Source organism: Equus asinus, chromosome 10 (genome assembly GCF_041296235.1).
Source record: "Equus asinus isolate D_3611 breed Donkey chromosome 10, EquAss-T2T_v2, whole genome shotgun sequence".
NCBI classification, from domain to species: Eukaryota; Metazoa; Chordata; class Mammalia; order Perissodactyla; family Equidae; genus Equus; species Equus asinus.
Genome location: NC_091799.1, coordinates 50,287,822 through 50,309,107, shown reverse-complemented (window position 1 = coordinate 50,309,107; position 21,286 = coordinate 50,287,822). Strand labels below are relative to the sequence as shown.

General features: G+C 33.6%; 1 protein-coding gene across 1 annotated transcript; it reads right to left on the bottom strand.

The window, feature by feature from the left end:
* Nucleotides 1–345: 345 nt before the first annotated feature.
* Nucleotides 346–1,284, bottom strand: LOC123275576 (olfactory receptor 2M3-like). Its single transcript, XM_014851596.3, has one exon. It carries the CDS (start codon nt 1,282–1,284, stop codon nt 346–348), a length of 939 nt encoding a protein of 312 aa, XP_014707082.2.
* Between the last annotated feature and the right edge of the window lie 20,002 nt (nt 1,285–21,286).

Sequence of the window (21,286 nt, the reverse complement as noted above, 5' to 3'; positions counted from 1 at the left end):
TATGACATGTTAAAATACTAAGTTTAATCAGTACAATCAAGCAATGTGTATTAGGATGGGAAAATGTCTCTCGTTTTTTAACTGATATTATTTAAAATATATATAAATTGTGCATTTTGTCTTACAATAAATATTTCCTTATAACTGTATGTTGAATTTATTGTGAAAAATGAAATATTTCAAAAAAAGAATGCAGTTTTTCATATTCTGAATCCTATGTAGTTTCTATAAATCTATAACAATGGGTAAATATTAGATACTGAATTGTATTGGTTGAATACATCAATTTACACATACAGCAAAGAATATAGGGGAAAAAGCAAAGCATAAAGATTATTGGGCAACTTACTCTCCAGGCTTGCCCTTCCCTAACACCTTTGTGAAAGCTCTGGCCACTTCCTTGTTGCGAAGGCTGTAGATGAGGGGATTCAGCATGGGTGTAAGAATGGTGTAGAAAGCTGATACCATCTTGTCCTGGGTCGGGGAACGATCTGAAGTGGGTCGCATGTATATGAACATGGCTGCTCCATAGTACATTCCCACCACCATGAGGTGGGAGGAACAGGTGGTGAAAGCTTTGCGGCGACCATCTCCAGTTCCCATGTGAATGACAGCGTGAATAACACGAACATAAGAAGCAATGATGACTGCTACAGGGAAGAGAAGCATAATAACACAGCAGATAAATATCATCCTTTGAAACAGTAATGTGTTAGTGCATGAGAGAGTGAGCAGGGCAGGGACATCACAGAAAAAATGAGGAATTTCCCGGGCACCACAATATGAGAAGGATAATGCAACTGCCACTTCAATTATACCATCAAGGGAGCCAAGAATCCAGGAAGAGGCTGCCATAAGACCACAGATTTTCTGGCTCATGAGAATTGAGTATCGCAATGGGTAGCAGATGGCAACATAACGGTCATAGGCCATTGCAGCCAACAGGAAACATTCAGCTCCAAGCAGAGACACATAGAAAAATATCTGGGTTCCACAACTAGCCAGAGAGATGTGCCTCTTGCCAGACAAGTAGTTGAAAGCCATCTTGGGTACAGTGGTGCAGATGAGCATGAGGTCCATGAGGGACAGTTGGCTGAGGAGGAAGTACATGGGAGTGTGGAGCTGAGTGTCCAGGTAGATGAGGAGAACCATGGCAGTGTTTCCCATGAAGGCCACTGTGAAGATGCTCAAGACCAGAGAAAAGAGAAAGATGTGGGTGGGACTATGATTGAAGATTCCTAGCAGGATGAAGCCTGAGTTGATGGTCTGATTCTCCCATGCCATGATGAATATCTTCACTATATACAATGCAACATGTGAGAAAATTTTAATGCAAAATGTATTGTTAACACATAATAAGCTACATAGTAGAAACATGAGAGTTTGTCAAGTCACATAATCAAGTAAGGCAACAAGTCAATTCCTGTGGTGTAGATCAGCCCTTTATGATTACAGTAAGATCATGAAAGACTCATGAATTTCTGAGACATCAATATCATTTTCATTATTTTTCCATGGAACTCAGCATATCACACCACTATGCTAATAAAAATTCTGTCTATTGAAGTGTGGAGGGAAGCATGCATTTGTGGAAATGAGACAGAGTTAGTCAAATGTCAGGTCAACAGAAGACATTGAAAAATCAATTATGAGAAGTCTGTTAAGTAGGCCTTATTCTAATCATGGTGAATTGAAGTGGAAGCAGCTCCTCATTGATATGCTCTTCCCCCACTCCATCTCTAAAAATGATGTGTGTCCAAAAGATATAGGCCGTTTTACTCAAGAAGCAAGATAGAGGAGAGAGCAAGAGCATAGCTCAAATGCCTGCGACAGATTACTTTAGCTGCACGATCTTGGGCAATTATTAATTTCTCCATGACTTATTTTCCACTCTGAAAATTTGAATATTTATAATGTATATATTATAGAGTGTTACTAAAACTAAGTGAGATCATATTTATAAAGTATGAACATTAGCTGGGATACAGTGTCTATCATATAAGTATTGTTTAAATACGTAAATACTACGAGGGAAGAAAGACTACTCCTACTTCATCTCCAGACTATTATTGTTTATATAAAATTAATATTTCTCATTTTCTTAGCAAGAACTTTTAAGGAGATTTCTTTGGCTACACAATAGCATATCGATAATTCTCTATTTTCACATCTATTTATTTTTCTTTCTTTATTCCTTCTTCAAGGAACAAGACATTCTTCTTTCTGTCTCCATTAATACCACCTGAACAGTTTTCTTGCACATTTGTGTCCTCCTAATCTCTATCTGTAATAGTCACCAATTTTGTGTATATTGCAGTTCAATTATAAGCCAGTATTCACTACATCTTAAATGTCTAATTAGTTATAAACACACTTAGAAACATTTCTTACATTTGCAATGCTTACAAGAAATTCAACACACACTGTATGAATAATTATAACCAATTCTACTTAACTTTTTTCAGGTATCTTTATTTTTTCACTCTTCTCACACACAAGTGCTAATTAAATCTTTCTAAAACAGTCTTCTAACCTTTTGCGAACCTGTCATTATACACACCACAGAAATACCTTCAAACATTTCTATTGAAAATTGCTCATGATTTTTCATACTATCTAAATGAAATTTAATGCCCTACAGAAAATTAACACGTCACTTAACACTGCATAATTTCAGTCCTTCTAACAAGTGATACGTATTTTCTATTTCAAGTTCACTCATGGTGTTATACTTGTGTGGAATTCTCTCTCTCCCTATGTTTCAAAATATAAAGATTAATACTTATGAAAAACAACATAGATGAAATTATCCCCTGATGATTTACCACTTTTTTCACTTGTACAAAGCAATGCTTTAATCAATTGTGCTGCATCCTGGAATATTATCCAAAGCAACAGAATCATTAGTTCTTTCAATTTGGACCTAAATTGCATAAGTAATTGTTCTTATGGAGGAGGAGTAATTGTTCTTCATGGTTCCTAGGAGGTTAGGAACCATGAAAGCTGTTTGGCCTGAGGAATTCCATGGACCAGAAACTACTTTGACCTGTACTTAACTTTTTCTTCTTGTTTATCTTTCTGCCTAGACACAGCCACATGGTGCTGTGGAGCTTCAGTCTTACTCATGTACCTGGGAGAGTCTGGGCAAGTGAAATGTTGCTGCCATCCTGCAGTCCATTCTATGTCCAAACCTCCAAATCAAATTTCTTTGGAGTATCTTTTAAAAGAGAAATTGTTTGAGGTAATGCTGTAATTATTTAGCACTATGCTGCTGTTGTCCCCATTATCAACTAATGGCAGGATCTGCCTCTATCATTAGGTCTCATTGGCCATCCCACATTTTGCTCATGGATGCTTTTCATGATCCCTGTGTTAACAACAAACTCCAACATATTTTAAATCCATGGCTCTTCACTTTATGTCCATATCTGTAAAATCATTCTTCGTTTTAGCCCATAATAGAACCCTCTGGAAGAACAGCAGTGTGGGATAGTAGAACTAATCAAGACTAGCTGGTTTCTATTAATGTCAGTTTGTAAAATCTTGATCAATTTGAGTTGAGAAACAGTGTTAAGTTGTCCATTCCCAGTAAAGAAATGAAATATTTGCAGTGCAGGCGGTGGAGAGGTTTAGCCCATATATACACATACGATTGAGCTTAGGTCTCCTCTGAGGAGGTTTCTCTTGCCTAAACTTCTTTTCTATTCCAAAACCCTTTACCTTTGTGTATTATCTCTCTCTTTCATGTTCCACCACACACATGTGTGTATCTTTCTTTAGGACTCCTTCTTTATTCTGTAGATAGCAAGTTCTACATCTATTGAACTTACAGAAGAAGAGTGGCCTCCTATCTCTTTTCTGTATAAAAAGCAAATATCACAGACCTTCCGATCACACAAACCCGAGTTTGCAATCTTGCTCTACCACCAATTCCTATGTCACCAGCTAGGTTAACTAATGTCTCTGAGATTATTTCTATATTCCCTCCGCCCCTCACAAGGTTGATGCAAAGATAGAATGAGTTAATTCTTAAAAATTCCTCACCAAATACGTTTCACAGCGTGAATTTATCAGATGAGCCTTACCACCACCATTATACAGATTCCTGTCACACCTTTATTTTTCTATAATCTTCCAGTAGCCTCCACCGTTATTCACCTGCCTTTATTTTTGAAAATGTTCTATTTTCCTTTACAATATCATCAATTGCTGTTTGACAAGCTATATGCTTATTCTATATTCTCTTAATCAAACAAGAGAGGTTTGCATGCAGACAGAGCACATAAGATCCCCATAAGCGGCTGGAGCACAAACGCGCAGATTAGATCCAGTGGAGAGCATTGCAGTAATTCATAATTTAGCATATGTTACATTGTTCCAAATCATGCCTTATGTTTACTTAGCATCTTCACATGTATTATTTCATTCAGTCTTCAGAAAAACTGTGACACATGTAAGAAACTTAATGATTTTATAGAAAAAAAAGATAAGTTGCAGATCAACCTGAAAAATTACCTATTTAAAGGATTTTAAAATATCAGAAAGTCTAATATACATAACTTTTGAATAAAATGTGGTTTCATTTGATTGAATGCCTGAATGCCTAAGATATTTTGGAATATATTTTCTACCTCAGTCTTACCTTCTAGATGTTCTGAGCAAGATATGATATTACTCACAGAGCAACTGGAAACCTTTAAATTTCCAAAGAAAATCTACACAACACAATTTTAGTAAGTCATGTGTGATTCAATTTTGCAATCCCTCCAAGGAATTCAGTCCCTTGTCTTCAATTATAGTACTGTGTGTTATCATCCAATTTTTCCCCTAGGGCCTCACATAGAATTAGTTTCCAACTTGGAAATGTAAATTTTATTGATTTTAAGGTCAAATAGAAAGTTCTGCTACCTTGGTTATTGATATAAACTTTCTATTATTTTCTCCTCTCTCTCCTGGCTCATTCATATAGTAATGACACCGTTTTTGCTGTCCTTTTTTTCTCTCTCCTATTTTCAAAATCTCTGTGTTAACTCCATAAAATTAAGGGAAAAATTGCATTGACTTTCTCATTTTATACAAAATAAATAAATTCCTCATTGTGTTTGCTCTTAGTTACCTGTAAACAGAACTCTATTAAACTTCAACAATATTTTCAAACTGATAAATCAAGTGTTCTTATTCTGGGCGTCATTAAACATGAGATTCCTTATCAGAGACTTCAGTGTTATTACAAATTATTCTTTGTTTGAAAGCTTGCCATTTGCTGTTACTCTTTTCTGATTCTTCTATTAGTTGTCTTATTGTTATCCTCAAATACACTGGGTTAATTTTTCTTTCCATGGAATAATCTGATTCACCATGATTTTTAGACATTTTCCTCTCTTTCCGATTTGCTCACACTTATTTATTTATTTATTCATTTATTTCTTTACATTTACAGATGGCTTGATCTGTATGTTTTCAGTGAATATTTTTTTTCTGAGTTACAGATGTTACCAAAAGCCTACCATTTATATAACTTTGATATTTCTTTCTTGCCTCATACTGACAATGCCAAATTCCAAACTTTCATCTGCCAATGAATCTACTGCTTTAAAATAACACATTTCAGCTTGTAAGTCACCCTCCATGTTGTTAATGGTGTTCCTCACTGGGTGTTATGGAGCAGCAAGAACCTAGAAAAGGAATGTCTCCATTTTCAAGATCACTTAATAATTGCATGCAAGACTTCTTGGACTATTTTATTTACTCACTAGCTATGTAAACAGAAAAAGAAGTTTCTTTCATCATGTTCTCAAAATGATTTGATATTGCTTGTATTTTTTAAACTTTTGTGAACCTATTATGTGAGAAATGATTTCTCACTCTTACATTAATGTGCATATTCTTTACTCACTTGTGTGGTTGACTCATGTATTTATTGGCTATTTGTGTTTCCTTTTCAATGAATTGCATTTAAAATAGATTATCATTAATTTATCTTTTACAAAAGCAAAAACATTGGCATATAATTTCATATTTTTTAATTGTAGACAACCAATTTTTGTAGAATCATGTCTTGTACTGAACCCTCTTTCTACACTGATTCATAATGCCATCTAATATCATTAACCAAATTCTCATGTTAAAAATTCTGATTCAGAATTCTTTAAATGGATTCATTTTTCTATTATTATACTATTTCTTGGTTCCTATTTTTATGGCTAAAAACAAGTGTTTTTGCCACTGACAATTTTATGTCTTGCTATGATTCTGTATTTTTTAAGATTTATTGTGTTCTTTCTATTTTATTTTCCATATTAATCTTATAATCAGCTTTTTTAATTTCTTCAAAAACTCTTGTGATTTATAGTATTACAATTACAGTACATGTAGTTCCCTAAAGACTTTGAGAAGCCGCAGTTTATCCTTAAACTGCTTAAATCCAGATTTTAACATAAAATGAATTATTTTATTTCAGTCACATATGAAGTGGCATATATTAGAAAACCAGTTATTTATAACTAAAATTAATTTCTAAATTATTTAGATTATGTCCTAATTCTGGATCATAAGTAGAATTTGTTTAGTATTAATAGCCATGAACAAAACTGCTGTTCTAATTTACACATAAACATAAGTTAACTACATACCAGCAGATTGCTTTCCAAGATGCCAATATCAGAACATGTTTTCCAAAGCAGTTCTGAGAATTTTTATCTGTCTTTATCCTTGGCGTCATTTAGCATTATCCAGTTTCTGAAATTTTGCAAGTCTATTGGGCACAAAGTGATGGTTTATCATTGTTAAATTGCCATTTTTCTGATTATTAATGAAATTATGCAACTCTTCAGACAAATGTTACTTTGTTTTTTTCACAAATTTTTAATACTTAGTAGTTCCTTGAATATTTTAGTTTTTTTTGGTTTGTTGGTTTTAAACATAGAAAATATCTTCCTTCAATCTGTTTCAGGGTGTTAATTTTTGTCACGATGTCCTTTACCAAATAATTAAGGTAATTAAATAACATTATATTAATCTTTTATTGTATAACCAATTGGTTTCTTTCTCTTTATCAGAAACAGATTGTTTTATTTTATGTTCAAATGATTCTGTAGTATTACATTCCATACTTAAGTCTTTAACCAATATAGAGTCCAGCTTCAATATACATGTAAGTAAGAATCTAAATGTGTTTCTCATCTATGTAATAAGCAAGCTTTCTCCACAACAGGTCAGATTATTTTTTTGTCATTTTTATCTGCATTTTTTTCTTTATCAGATACTGAATTTTTAATGTTTTAAGTTGTTTTTTGAGATCTCAATGATCTCCTTTAATTATGTTATGCTTATACCAGGATAGTGTCATAAATATATCTTTGTGTTTTACGTGAATATACAGATGGTTCAACGTACAATTTTTGAGTTTATGATGGCGTGAAGGTGACGCAAATTCAAAAGTAACTGTGGTTCAAATTTTGAATTTTGATATTTTCCTGGGCTAGTCATATGTGGTGCAATATTCTCTCATGGTGCTGGGCAGTGGCAGTGAGCCACAGCCCATAATCAGTCACACCACCAAAGGGAAAATAAGTGATATACTTACAACCATTACACACCCATACAGCCATTCTATTTTTCACCTTCAGTAAAGTTGTCAATAAATTACATGATTTTCAGGTACATGAATTTCAGTGCAATAAATTGAACACTACTACAAATTAATCTTTGTGTTAGATGATTTTTCTCAAGTGTAGGCTAATGCAAGTGTTCTGAGCATGTGTAAGGTACACTAGGCTAAGCTATGATGGTTGGTAGGTTAGGTGCACTAAATGTATTTTTGACATGACATTTTCAACTTACAATGAGTTTATTGGGATGCAACCCCACCATAAGTCAAGGAAGGCCTGTATATTGGGAAAATTGCATTGACAATAGAGTGGCCGAGAGGATACTCTATGATGTCTGAAGAAGGTCTGTGAATATACTGTGTATTTCCACTTTGTTCTTTTGGAGATGCTTGCTTTTAAATTTCAACCATGCTATAAACAGTCTACTTCCCTGAGGTTTTCATGATGTGGAGAAATAATTAGCCATACGCAGAGACTATACGGAGAGAAGAATGTGAGAAAGAGAGAGAAGGACCCTCAGGCAGCTCCCAACTGATTCAGAACTCTGCTATTCCAGGGTCAGCCACCATGTGACTGCACGAGGGAATCTGAGCTAAGATCTCCCAGACGAGGTCTTTCTGGATTCTTGACTCAGAAAACATGAGAGATTATAAAATTATCATATAGATTAAAGCCACTAAGTTTGGGATTACTGTTAGTCGACACTAGATAATCAGAACTAGAATGTTTAATTTTGGAACCCAGCATTTGTGGATGACTGACACAAGATTTGTTTTGTTTGTTTTCTCCCAACTTGTTAGATTTTATTTGTATATATTTTGATTACTTTTTAAATTATTATTGACAATTGAGAAAAGCCAGAGATCTTTTGAAATATTACTTTACAGTTTAGATATCAAACTTTGTCTAGCATGATGAAATTCCTTGGCAATTGCTGCTTCTGAATGTTATTTGAAGTTTTGTAAATGTCTGTAGAATAGTAACTTGCCTATACCTGCAGAAACATCTTGTTCTATGTTCTTCGCTTTTAAGTAGATTTTTAATGATAATTTACTTTAGGATTACATTATATGTATAACCATTTCATACATTTTCATACTTTTTGAGTCAGTTTTGGTAACTAAATCATTTTATCTAAGGTTTCATAGTCTATTAGTGGAAGATTTTCACAATATATTTTTTTAAAAAGATATCTTTATTATGTCAGTTTCTATATCCCCCAGTCCATTTCAATATATTATTGTCCACATTGAGTTTATTTAATGGCACTTGCTATGGTTTGTATTCTCTAAGAATGGTTACTTGTTTTTTCAGTTTCTGGAAACCTTTTTTGCTGTTTTCACTAATTCTATCTCTTGACACTACTACTTCTAATTTTTAAAAAAATAAGTTAAAAAGCTTTCAGAAAAATATAGCAAACAAATTGAAATATATCAAGATATTATTATAAGGTAGCTAAAGAGCTGATTCAAGTGACTTGAAACATAATAATTTGCCTATATATCCTCAGTGGAAAACATCTAAGGGAAAAATAAAATGGAAAAGTCCCTAAATACTCTCAGAAATTCATAATGGTGGTGATTTTGTGGGTACTGTTATTCTGTCTGTTGTGTGGGTTTTGAAGGATAAAACAAATATGCATGCAGCTTTTCATGTGAACAAAAGTTTTCAACTCATTGAGATTAATACCAAAGAGCTCAGTTGGTGGGTTGCACGGTAAAAGAATGTTTAGCTAAGTAAGAAATTATCAGATTTTATTCCAAGTGGTTGTACCACTTTTACATTCCACCAGCATTGGATGAGAGTTCCTGTTAATCCATATCTTACCCATGATTTGGTCGTGTTAGTGTTCTGGATTTGGTTACTCTAACAGGCATGCAGTAGCATCTCATCTTAGGTTTAATTTGCAATTCCCTAATGACATATGATGTTGAGTGTCTTTTCATACCTTCATTTTCCATCTGTACATCTTCTTTAGTGAGGTATCTGTTCAGATATTTTGCTTATTTTTTAATTAGGTTGTTCGTTTCCTTATTGTTGAGCATTAAGAATTCTATATGTTTTGGATAACAGTCACTTTTCAGACAGGTATTTTACTAATATTTTCTCCCAGCTTTGGCTGTCTTCTCCTCTTGATAGTGCCTTTCACAGAGCAGCTTTTAAGTTTAATGAACTCCAGTTTATCAATTTCTTATATGAATTGTCCATTCGATTTTTTATCTAAAAAATGATCATCATAACCAAGGTCATCCAAATTACCGCCTATTTTATCTTTTTGAAGTTTTATAGCCTTGTGTTTTACATTTAGGTCTATGATCATTTGTGTTAATTTTTGTGAAGGGTGTTGGATCTGCGTCTAGATACACTTTTCAGCATGTGAATATGCACTTGTTGCAGAACCATTTGTTAAGAAAACTATCTTTGTTCCATTCTATTGACTTTGTTCCTTTGTAAAAAATCAGTTGACTGTATTTGTGAGGGTCTATTTCTGGACTCTGTATTATGCTCCATTGATTAATCTATTTCTCCAATAATACACTGTCTTGTTTAGTGTAGTTTTATGGTGCATCTTGAATCTTGCTAGTGTCAGTCATCCAACTTTGTTTTGCTAACTTTTCTAGATTCTTTGCTTTCTATATAAACTTTAGTAATACTTTATTGATATACACAAAATAACTTACAGGGATTTTGATAGGGATTGCATTGAATCTGTAACTTGATTTTAAAAAAAAGGAACATCTTGACAATATTGAATCTTCCTACTCATGAACATGAATTCTCTCCATTTTTTTAGTGTTTTTATTTTGTATCTTTCATCAGAATTTCCTATATACTTTTTATATAGACCTTACATTTAGGCCTAAGTATTCCATTCCTGCTAGTGCTAATGCAAATGGTAATGTGTTTTAATTTTGAATTACAATTATTCAATGCTAGTATGTAGAAAAACAATGAACTTTTGAATAGCAATCTTCAATTTTGCATACGTGTTATAGTCACTTATTAGTTCAAGAGGTTTTTTTCCCCAATCTGTGTTCTTTTTATTTATTTTTCTTCTCTTATTTTCCTGAACTCCAGCACAATGTTGAGTGAAAGTGAAGAGAGGGAGCATCCTTATTCCTGACCTTAACAGAAATGATTCCAGTTTCTCATCAATAAGTATGATTTAGTTGTAGGTATTTTGTAGATGTTCTTTATCAAATTGAGGAAATCCTCTGTATTCCTAGTTTGCTGAGAGTTTTTATATAGAATAGACGTTCAGTTATATCAGATAACTTTTCTGCATATATTGAGATGATCATGTTCTTTTTCTTTAGTTCGTTGATGTGATAAGTTATATTTACTTATTTTTGAATGTTCAACCAGCCTTGCATGTCTGAAGTAAATCCCACTGACCCTAGTATATAATTTAGTTTATGCATTGTTGAAATGAATTTGAAAATATTTAGTTGAGAATTTTTGCAAAAACATTCATGAGAGTTATTGGTCAATAGTTTTCATTTCTTGTAGTGTGTTTGTCTGGTTTTGGCACAAGAATAATGCTGGCTCATAGAGTGAGTTAGGGAGTATTCCCTCTGCTCCTATCTCCTGGAGGTAATTGAAGAGAATTGGCGTAATTCTTCCTTAAGTGTTGGCAGAGTTCTCCATTTAGCCCATCTGGGCTTGTTGCTTTCTATTTGGGAAACCTATTAATTATTGATTCAAATTCTTTAACATTTATAGGCCTATTCAGCTTGTTTAATTACTCTTTGTGAGCTTTGGGAAAATATGAAATTTTAAAAAATGGTCCATTTCATCTAAATTATCAAATTTCTTGCCATAGAGTTGTAATGGTATTCCTTTCTTGCCTTTTTAATATGCATTGTATCCACAGTGATGCTCCCTCTTCATTTGTCGTATCAGTATCATGTATTCTTCCTCATCCTTTTTTTTTTTCTTAGTTAGTCTAGCTGGAGTCTTATCACTTTTATTGATCTTTTAAAAGAACCAGCTCTAGGTTGTGTTGATTTTCTCTATTTCCTATTTTTAATTACATTGATTTTGCTCTATTTTTTCTTTTGATTACTTTGACTTTAATTTGCCCTTCTTTTTCTAGTTTCCTAAGGTGGAAGCTTAGGTTATTAATTTTAGATCTTTCTTCTTTTCTAATATGTATGCTAAATGTTAAAAGTCCCCCTTAAGAACACTATTACTGCATTGCACAAATTTTGATAAATTGTGTTTTTATTTTCATTTAGTTCAAACTGTTTTTTTAATTTATCTTGAGATATCTTCTTTGACGTGTTATTTACACGTTTTGTTTAGTATCCACATATTGGGAATTTTTCAACGTTATTTCTCTTATTGGTTTCTAATTTATTTCTATTTTGGTCTGAAAGTATAAATTGTATAATTTGTATTTTCTGAATCTATGTGCTATATGGCTCAGAATGTGGTCTATCTTGGTGAATATTCCATATGAGCTTGAAAAAGGTTGTGCACCCTGCTATTGTTGGATGAAGTATTCTATAGATCTCAATAATATACAGTTGATTGATAATGCTTTTGTGTTTAACTATGCCCTTACTGATTGTTCTGCCTACCAGGTCTGTTCATTTCTAAGAGAGAAGGTTGAAGGCTCCAACTAAAATAGTATATTCATCTATTTCCCCTGCATTCTGTCAGCATTTGCCTCATATATTTTGATACTTTGTTAGGTGTGTAAACACTAAGGATTGTTATATGTTGTTGTAGAATAGACCACTTTATCATTATGTAATGCCACTCTTTTTTCCTGATAATTCTCCCATGCTCTGATGTCTGATCTGCCCGAAATTAATATAGTTCCCCCACTATTCTTTTATACTATTGTTAGCATAGTATATCTTTCTCCATCCCTTTTAATTGTATGATTTCACCCATACTTGGAAGATATACAAACAAACACAAAGATATGGAGAATAGATTGGTAGTTACCATAGGGAAATGGGTTGGTAGGAGGGCACATAGGGTAAAGGGACAGAAGTGTACTGATGCAGATGGAAACTAGACTTTTGGTGGTGAACATGATGTAGTCTATACATGAAATCAAAATATAATCACTTCTGTTCACCTGTACACCCTCTGTACACCTGAAATTTATGTAATGCTACAAATCAATATTACCTCAATAAAAAACCAAATATTTAAAACATAATAATTTTAATTTATTCATGTCTTTATATTTAAAGTGGATTTCTTGTAGACAACACAGAATTGGGTCTGATTTTGGATGCACTCTGACAATCACTGTCTTTTAATTGGTGTATTTAGACCACTGAGATTTAAATTGATTATTGATACGTTTGAGTTAACATCTACTTACGTCTTACTCTTTTCTACTTGTTGTCCTTGTTCCTTTGTCTTATTTCTGTCTTGCACTCTTAATCTAACTTTTGTGTTTTTAGTTGAATATTATATGTGATTCTATTTTCTCTTTTTTCAAGTATGTCATTTATTTTTTTTTAATTTTTTAATAGTTGTGCCAAAGTTTGTCATATGCAATTACAACTAATCTAAGTCCACTTTAATTAACATTATACCTTTTCACTGGTTCTGCACATACCATATAATAGTTAAGTATTCTCAATTCTTCCTCCCCATTCTTGTATATTTGCTGTCATGCATTTCACTTATGTGTCATGTATAATCATCAAATTAGTTGTTGTTTTTATTATTTTGAACAAAATGTTATATTAGATCAATTAAGACTAAGAAAAATAAAATTTTTATTTTGCTTTCATTTATACCTTCTCCTATGCTCTTCCTTTCTTTACATAGATCCAGGTTTCTGATCTATACAATTCTCCTTGTCTCTGAAGAACTTCTTTTAACATTTTTTTTAATTGAGGTAATATTGGTTAAGAGCATTCTATAAGTTTCAGATGTGCATCATAAAATTTAGATTTCTGTGTAAATTATATTATTTTTTATCTTTTTTTGTTGTAATTTATTTTTAAGTAATTTTATTAAGATTATAATGGTTTATAACATGGCATAATTTTGGGCATACATTATTGTTTATCAATTCCTGCATACACTTCATTGTTGTCATCCCCAATAGTCTAATTTTTATCTATCACCATATATATGTACCCCTTTGTCCCTTTCACTGACCCCCAAACCTCCTTCCCCTCTGGTAAGCAGTAATCTGTTCTCTTTATCCAGATATTTGTTATCTTCCACATATGAGTGAAAATCATTTATCAGACAAGGAGTTGATCTCCAAAATATATAAAGAACACATACAACCCAACAACAACAACAAAAACAACCCGATCAAAAGATGGGCAGAGGAAATGAACACACATTTTTCCAAGGAAGATAGTCAGATGGCCAACAGACACATGAAAAGATGCTCAACATCACTAATTATTAGGGAAATGTAAATCAAAACTACAATGAGATATCACCTTACACTGGTCAGAGTAGCTATAATGAACAAGACAAAAAAAACACAAATGTTGGAGAAGATGTGGAGAAAAGGGAATGCTCATCCACTGCTGGTGAGAATGCAAACTGGTGCAGCCACTATGGAGAACTGTATGGAGAGTTCTCAAAAAATTAAAAGGAGAAATACCATACAATCCAGCTATCCCACTACAGGGTATTTATCCAACAAATTTGAAATAGATTACATTATTTTTACCATTCAGAGACTAATTACCATCGATCACCATAAATATTTGCCCAGTCACCCCTTTTACTCTCCTCCCTCCTCCTTTCCCCTCTGGTAACCAGGCATCCAATCTCTGTATATTTGTGTTTGTTTGTTGTTGTTGTTGTTGCTGTTATCTTCTATTTATGAGTGAGATCATACGGCATTTGACTTGCTCCCTCTGACTTATTTTGCTTAGCATAATACCCTATAGGTCCATCCATGTTGTCATAAATGGCAAGAATTCATCTTTTCTTATGGCTAAGTAGCATTCCATTGTGTATATATATCACATCCTATTTATCCATTCAGCCCTTGACGGTCACTTAGATTGTTTCCAAGTATTGGCGAATAATGCCACAATGAAGATGGGGTGCATATATCTTTGAAACTTTGGATAAATACTCAGCAGTGGAATAGCTGGATCATATAGTAGTTCTTCATTTTTTGAGGAATCTCCATAATATTTTCCATAGTGATGGCACTGGTTTGCATACCCACCAGCAGTGTATGAGGGCACCCTTTTCTCCACATCCTCAACACTTGTTATTTCTTGTCTTCTTAATTATAGTTATTCTGATGGCTGTAAAGTGATATCTAATTGTAGTTTCATTTGTGTTTCCCTATAATTAGTGATGTTGAACATCTTCTCACATGCCTTTTGGAGCTGAATATCTTCTTTGGAAAAATGTCTGTTCATATCTTTTGCCCATTTTTAATTAAATCGTTAGCTTTTTGATGTTGAAATGTATGAGTTCTTTATATAGTTTGGATATTAACCCTTTTTCACATATATGGCTTTCAAATATCTTTTCTCAATTGTTATGTTGTCTTTTCACTTTGTTAATGGTTTCCTTTGCTAGAGGGAGCCCTTTAGTTTGATATAGTCCCATTTGTTTATTTTTTCTATTGTTTCCCTTTCCTGGTCACACATGGTATTTGAAAATATGCTTCTAAGACCAATGTGGAAGAGTGTACTGCCTATGTTTTATCTAGAAGTTTTATGGTTTCAGGTCTTAAATTCAAGTCTTTAATTCATTTTGAGTTAATTTTTGTGTATGGTGTAAGATAGTGATCTATTTTCATTCTTTTACATGTGGCTGTCCAGTTTTCACAACATCATTTATTGAAGAGACTTCCTTTTCTCCATTGTATGGTCTTGGCTCGTTTGTTAAAGAGTAGCTGTAAATAGATGTGTAGGTTTATTTCTTGGCTTTCAATTCTGTTCCATTGATCCATGTGCCTATTTTTGTGCTACTACCATACTGTTATGGTTCCTATAACTTTGTAGTACATTTTGAAATCATAGAGTGTCATACCTTCATCTTTGTTGTTTTTTTCTCATGATTCCTTTGGTATTTGGAGTCTTTTGTCGTTCCATATAAATTTTAGGAATATTTGTTCTATTTCTTTAAAAAATTTCCTTGAAACTTTGAAAGAATTGCATTGAATCTGTAGATTGCTTTAGGATGTATGTAATTTTTAACCATGTTAATTCTTCCAATCCAATAGCATGGAATATCTTTCCATTTCTTTGTGTCTTCTTCATTTTTTTCAGCAATGTTTTATATTTTCAAGTGTGTAGCTCTTTCAGCTCATTAGTTAAATTTAATCCTGGGTATTTGATTCCTTTTGTCGAATTGTAAATTGGATTGTGGTCTGAATTTCTTTTTCGGGTACTTTGTTGTTAGTGTATAGAAATACAACTGATTTTTGTATGTTGATTTTCTATCCTGCAACATTACTGCATTCGTTTATTATTTCTAAAAATTTTTTGGTGGATTCTTTAGGATTTTCTATATGTAAAATCATGTCACCTGCAAACAGCAAAATTTCAATTCTTCCTTTGCAATTTGAATCCCTTTTATTTCTTTTTATTGCCTGATTGCTCTCGCTAGAACTCCCAATACTATATTAAATAAGAATGGCAAAAGTGGACATCTTTGCCTGGTTCCTGTACTTAGAGAGATAGCTTTCAGTCTTTCTCCATTGAGAATGACATTAGCTGTCGGTCTGTCATATATTGTCTTGACTATGTTGAAATATTTTCTTTCTATACACATTTTTTTCAGAATTTTTATCAGAAATGGATGCTGTATTTTTTTGTCAAATGCTTTCTCTGCATCTATTGAGGTGATCATGTGATATTTATTCTTCAGTTTCTTAATGTAGTGTATCACATTGATTGATTTGTGGATGTTGAACCATCCTTGCATTCTTGGAGTGAATCCCACTTGATCATGGTGTATCATCTATTTAATGCATTGTTGTATTTGATTTGCTAGTATTTTGTTGGCAATTTTTACACCAATGTTCATCACTGATATTGGCTTGTAATTTTCTTTTCTGTATTGTCCTTGTCTAGTTTTGGTATCAAGGTAATGCTGGCATCATAGAATGAGGTAGGAAGCCTTCCCTCCTCTTCAAACTTTTGGAAGTGTTTGAGAAGGATAGGTATTAAGTCTCCTTTGAATGTTTGGTAAAAATCACCAGGGGAGCTACCTGGTCCTGAATTTCTATTTTTGGGAGGTTTTTGATTACTGTATTGATCTCTTTACTGATGGTTGGTCTATTCAAATTCTCTATTTCTTCTTGATTTAGTTGTGGAAGGTTGTATGATTGTGAGAATTTATCGATTTCTTCTAGATTATCCCATTTGTTGTCATATAGTGTTTCATAGTTTTCTCTTAGATTCTTTTGTATTTCTGAGGTGTCCATTGTAATTTCTCTTCTTTCATTTCTGATTTCATTTATCTGTGCCTTCTCTCTTTTTTTCTTGTTGCATCTAGGTAAAGTTTTGTGAATTCTGTTTATCTCTTTAAAGAAGAAGCTGTTAGTTTCATTGATTTTTAAAATTATTTTTCAGTCACTATTTCATTTATTTCTGCTCAATTTTTATTATTTCCTTCCTTCTACTGCTTTGAGGTTTTGTTTGTTCTTCTATTTCCAGTTCCTTTAGATATGCTGTTTCACTGTTTATATGGAATTTTTCTTGTTCATTGTAGTATGCTTGAATTGCTATGAACTTTGCTCTTGGCACTGCTTTTGCTGTATCCCATAAATTTTGGTATGTTGTAATTTTATTTTCATTTATCTCCAGGAAGTTTTTATTTCTCCCTTGATTTCTTCATTGACCCAGTCATTGTTCAGTAGCATTTTGTTTAATCTCCACATGTTTGTGACTTTTCCATTTTCTTCCTGTAGTTGATTTCTAGTTTCTTACCTTTGTGGTCAAAAAATTTGTTTGTATTATTTCAATATTCTTGAATTTATTAAGGCTTATTTTGTGTCCTAATATGTGATCAGTCCTGAAGAATGTACTATGTGCAATTAAAAAGAATGTATATTCTGTTGTTTCGGATGTAATGTTCTGTATATATCTACTAAGTCCATCTGGTCTAATGTGTCATTTAAGGTCAATGTTTCTTGTTGGTCTTCTGTTTAGATGATGTATCCATTGGTGTAAGTGGAGTGTTAAAGACCCCTACTGTTATTGTGTTACTGTCTATTTCACCTTTTATCTGTTAATAATTGCTTTATATGTTTAGGTGCTCCTATGTTGGGGGTATATATGTTTACAAGTATTATATCCTCTTTCTGGATTGTTCCCATTATCATTATGCACTTCTTCTTCCTCTATGCTACCTTTACCTTGCAGTCAATATCCTCCCTGTTATCTAAAAATTTTTCCCACCAACAGAATATTACTACCTCTTGCATCCATAGTGTATGCCAGCTCTGGACAATGACTCTCTTGAAAATCACTACTAGGCTCTTTCTATGCCACTTACTTCCATGCATCACTGCCTGGCCCAAAGCCTCCAATAAGCACTCACAAGTTAATTATTAGACCAATTTCAGGGTATTTTACCATTTAACCATAAATATACTTCTAAACATCTGCACATACTTTTCTACACGAGAATCCGTTTGACAGCATGAACAAAGATATAAAGGTAAAAATGGATAAAGTTTACTGTGAATGTGAGAAAGTCAGCTAAAAGACAATTATTGAGTAGGAGGGAGATATAAGTTTTGGACTGAAGACAAGGAAAGAACAAATAGAGTTGATATAAAAAGAAGAAAGATTTAAAGAGGTTGTTATTAGGAGATGACAGATATAGAAGTAAAGAAAGTTTGGAAATGAGTGACTAAGTAAAGAAAGAAAGGATGGAAGAAGGAAAGGAGTGAGGGAAATAAAAAGAAAAGAAGTCAGGTAGGAAAACCAATTTATATGAGCAGAAATCATCTCTGATGTGTAACTAGAGGAGGGAGTTTATACTTAAATTCTTCTAATGTATATGTTTAAAGGTGAGAAATCAGAATTTTCCTGATGCAATAAAATGTGATTTTCCGCTATAATCAAAGTGAGGAAGTCATTAGAAACAAAACCATGGTCATATCATACCTTTTCTTCCTTACATATGCAGGTGAAAAAGCTGTTGATAAGAGTTTTGAGGAAATAGTGCCTAATATCTGGTGATAACTGGACTGACCATGAACTGTCTTGAGAAGTCTATACTTTCTAAATGAAAACAGAATTAGAACCACTTACTGCACTGTCACATACACAGATTTGATTATTTAGGAGTTATGAATTACATGCAAACATGAAATTGATGAAAAAGTAGGGGACTTATTTAATTAACCCTTTTTCTACAATTGGTCATATACATTATGCATACTTTTTCTCCTTTACTTACTTGTGTATAAAAATGTGATTACTCATTATTTAAGATAAGATTTTACCCTGAAAAATATTCGTTCAAAGCTACAAAAAAATTACATATGTGAATAAATAAGGCTAAATTACTTTCTTGAAAGATTTTACTAACTTAGAGTTCCACCAAGAATAGCAAGTTCTTATTTCTCCACAGATTGCATCCACGTTTTGCAAGATAAATTGAGACACAATAATGTGGTCTTTAAATGCTGTTAGAATTAAGAATATACACAATAGGTGAGAGTCAGGTGGAGTGCTCATGATGACTTTACTATAATGGAGCCTCAACCTCATATCCCTATCACACTTTGAAGGGTTGCTCTGAATACACTAAATTTTAACTTTCTGTAGTTTTAGGAAAATGTATGGCTATTGATTATATTCTGTTTTTCTTAGCATATTTGTTTTTAATCATTAGTGGAAAAAATGAGGTGGTACATGGTACTCTGGGATGACCCCCCCTTAACATTTTCCCAATTCACAATAGAGAGGACACCCCTTTTCTGTCCTATCTTCCACTAACTCCAACATTAGTAAACAATATTTGATATCAAATATTTCTTTAATGATGGTGAATATGCATTTGAAGGAAAATGTACACCTTAAATACATTAAAGAGAAAGAATCTGACCTTCCCACTGCAGACTTGGTGCACAGCCAACGCATTGCAGACTCAGTAGGGAGCTGCAGCCAAGGACCAGCAGCCATTGGCTTGTCATGCTCTTACACACTTGCTCTCCTAGCTCTGGTGGAACCTTCGCTGCTGGGCCTCTTTATCTGAGGTCTTGGGCAGAGGTCCTTTTCAGGTGGCTCTAACAAGACCTCCTTAAGGGTGGGAAGAGGAAATACTTCAAGACACATTTCCCTATTCAGACTCAATAGCTGGTACGTGCCCCCTCTTAGCCTTTTGCCCTCACTACCACCCCTTTGACCCCACAGTCCATAAAAGAATATCAAAAGGTGAAATAATTCAGTCAATCATTAATACATTACTAATATTTTCTCACATTATTGACAGGAAACGTTATTGCAGTTGCATTTTTATGTCTTTCATAGATAGGAATCTGTAAGTTATCTGAGTGTGTGTGGTAGAAAGAATCCTAAACTGTTCCCATGATCTATATCCCCTGGCATTGCTTCCACGATTAGGATATTCCATAAGGCAAGAGTTAAGTGATTGTGAAGATGTCATGAAGATTCCAGTTAGTTGGCTTTAAGTAATCCAGGAGAGATTGTCCTGCAATGGCTTGACTTAACCAGAGGGTAGACCTTCAAAAGAGGACTTAGGCCTTCCCTCCTTTAATTTGTTCAGTGATTCATTGCTTCTTCAATAGCATATTGTTTAGTCTCCACATCTTTGTCCCTTTCTCAGCTTTTTTCTTGTAATTAATTTCTAGCTTTATAGCATTATGATAGGAAAAGATGCTTGTTATTATTTCAGTCCTCTTAAATTTGTTGAGGCTTGCCTTATTTCCCAACGTATGGTCTATCCTTGAGAATGTTCTTTCCACACTTGAGAAGAATGTGTCTTCTGCTGTTTTTGGATGGAGTGTTCTATATATGTCTATTAAGTCCATCTTGTCTAGCTTTTCATTTAATTGCACTGTCTCCTTGTTGATTTTCAGTCTGGATGATCTATCCATTGATGTGAGTGGAGTGTTGATTTCCCCTACTATTATTTGTTATTATTAATATCATCGTTTAGGTTTGTTAATAGTTGCTTTATGAAGTTTGTTGCTACTGTGTTGGGTGCATAGATATTTTTAAGTGTTATTTCTTCTTGATGGAGTGTCCTTAATACCTCTACCAACTTGAGTTTTTTGATGATAGCCCTTTTGAATTCATTCTCATTTAGATTACATATTCCTGTGTCCTCAGGACTGAATTCTGGGTACTTGTCATTTTCTTTCTGGTCTGGGGATTTCATGTACTGTCTGATGTCGCTAGAGGAGATAGGTTGGGTCTTTTGCATTCTGATATTATTTGGTTTCAGTTACCGAGTATCACCTCTGGATGGGGGTTGAGAGCTGGGTATTGTGAGCCCTCCACCTTCAGCCGAGATACCAGGCACTGGGCAGGTTTGGGGAGGGGCACTTTTTCCGGTGTGCTATCTTGGCTTTCTCACTTTCACTATCTGGTCTCCTGAGGTTTTGGCTTAATGAGGTCACCTGCCCCTGCAAAAGCTTTTGCCCCATTAGAGGGCTTCCCTCTAGGCTGCAAGGTCACCAGTGAGTCCTTGGTGATCCTGCAAATGAGCATAACTTCCCCCATTCCTTC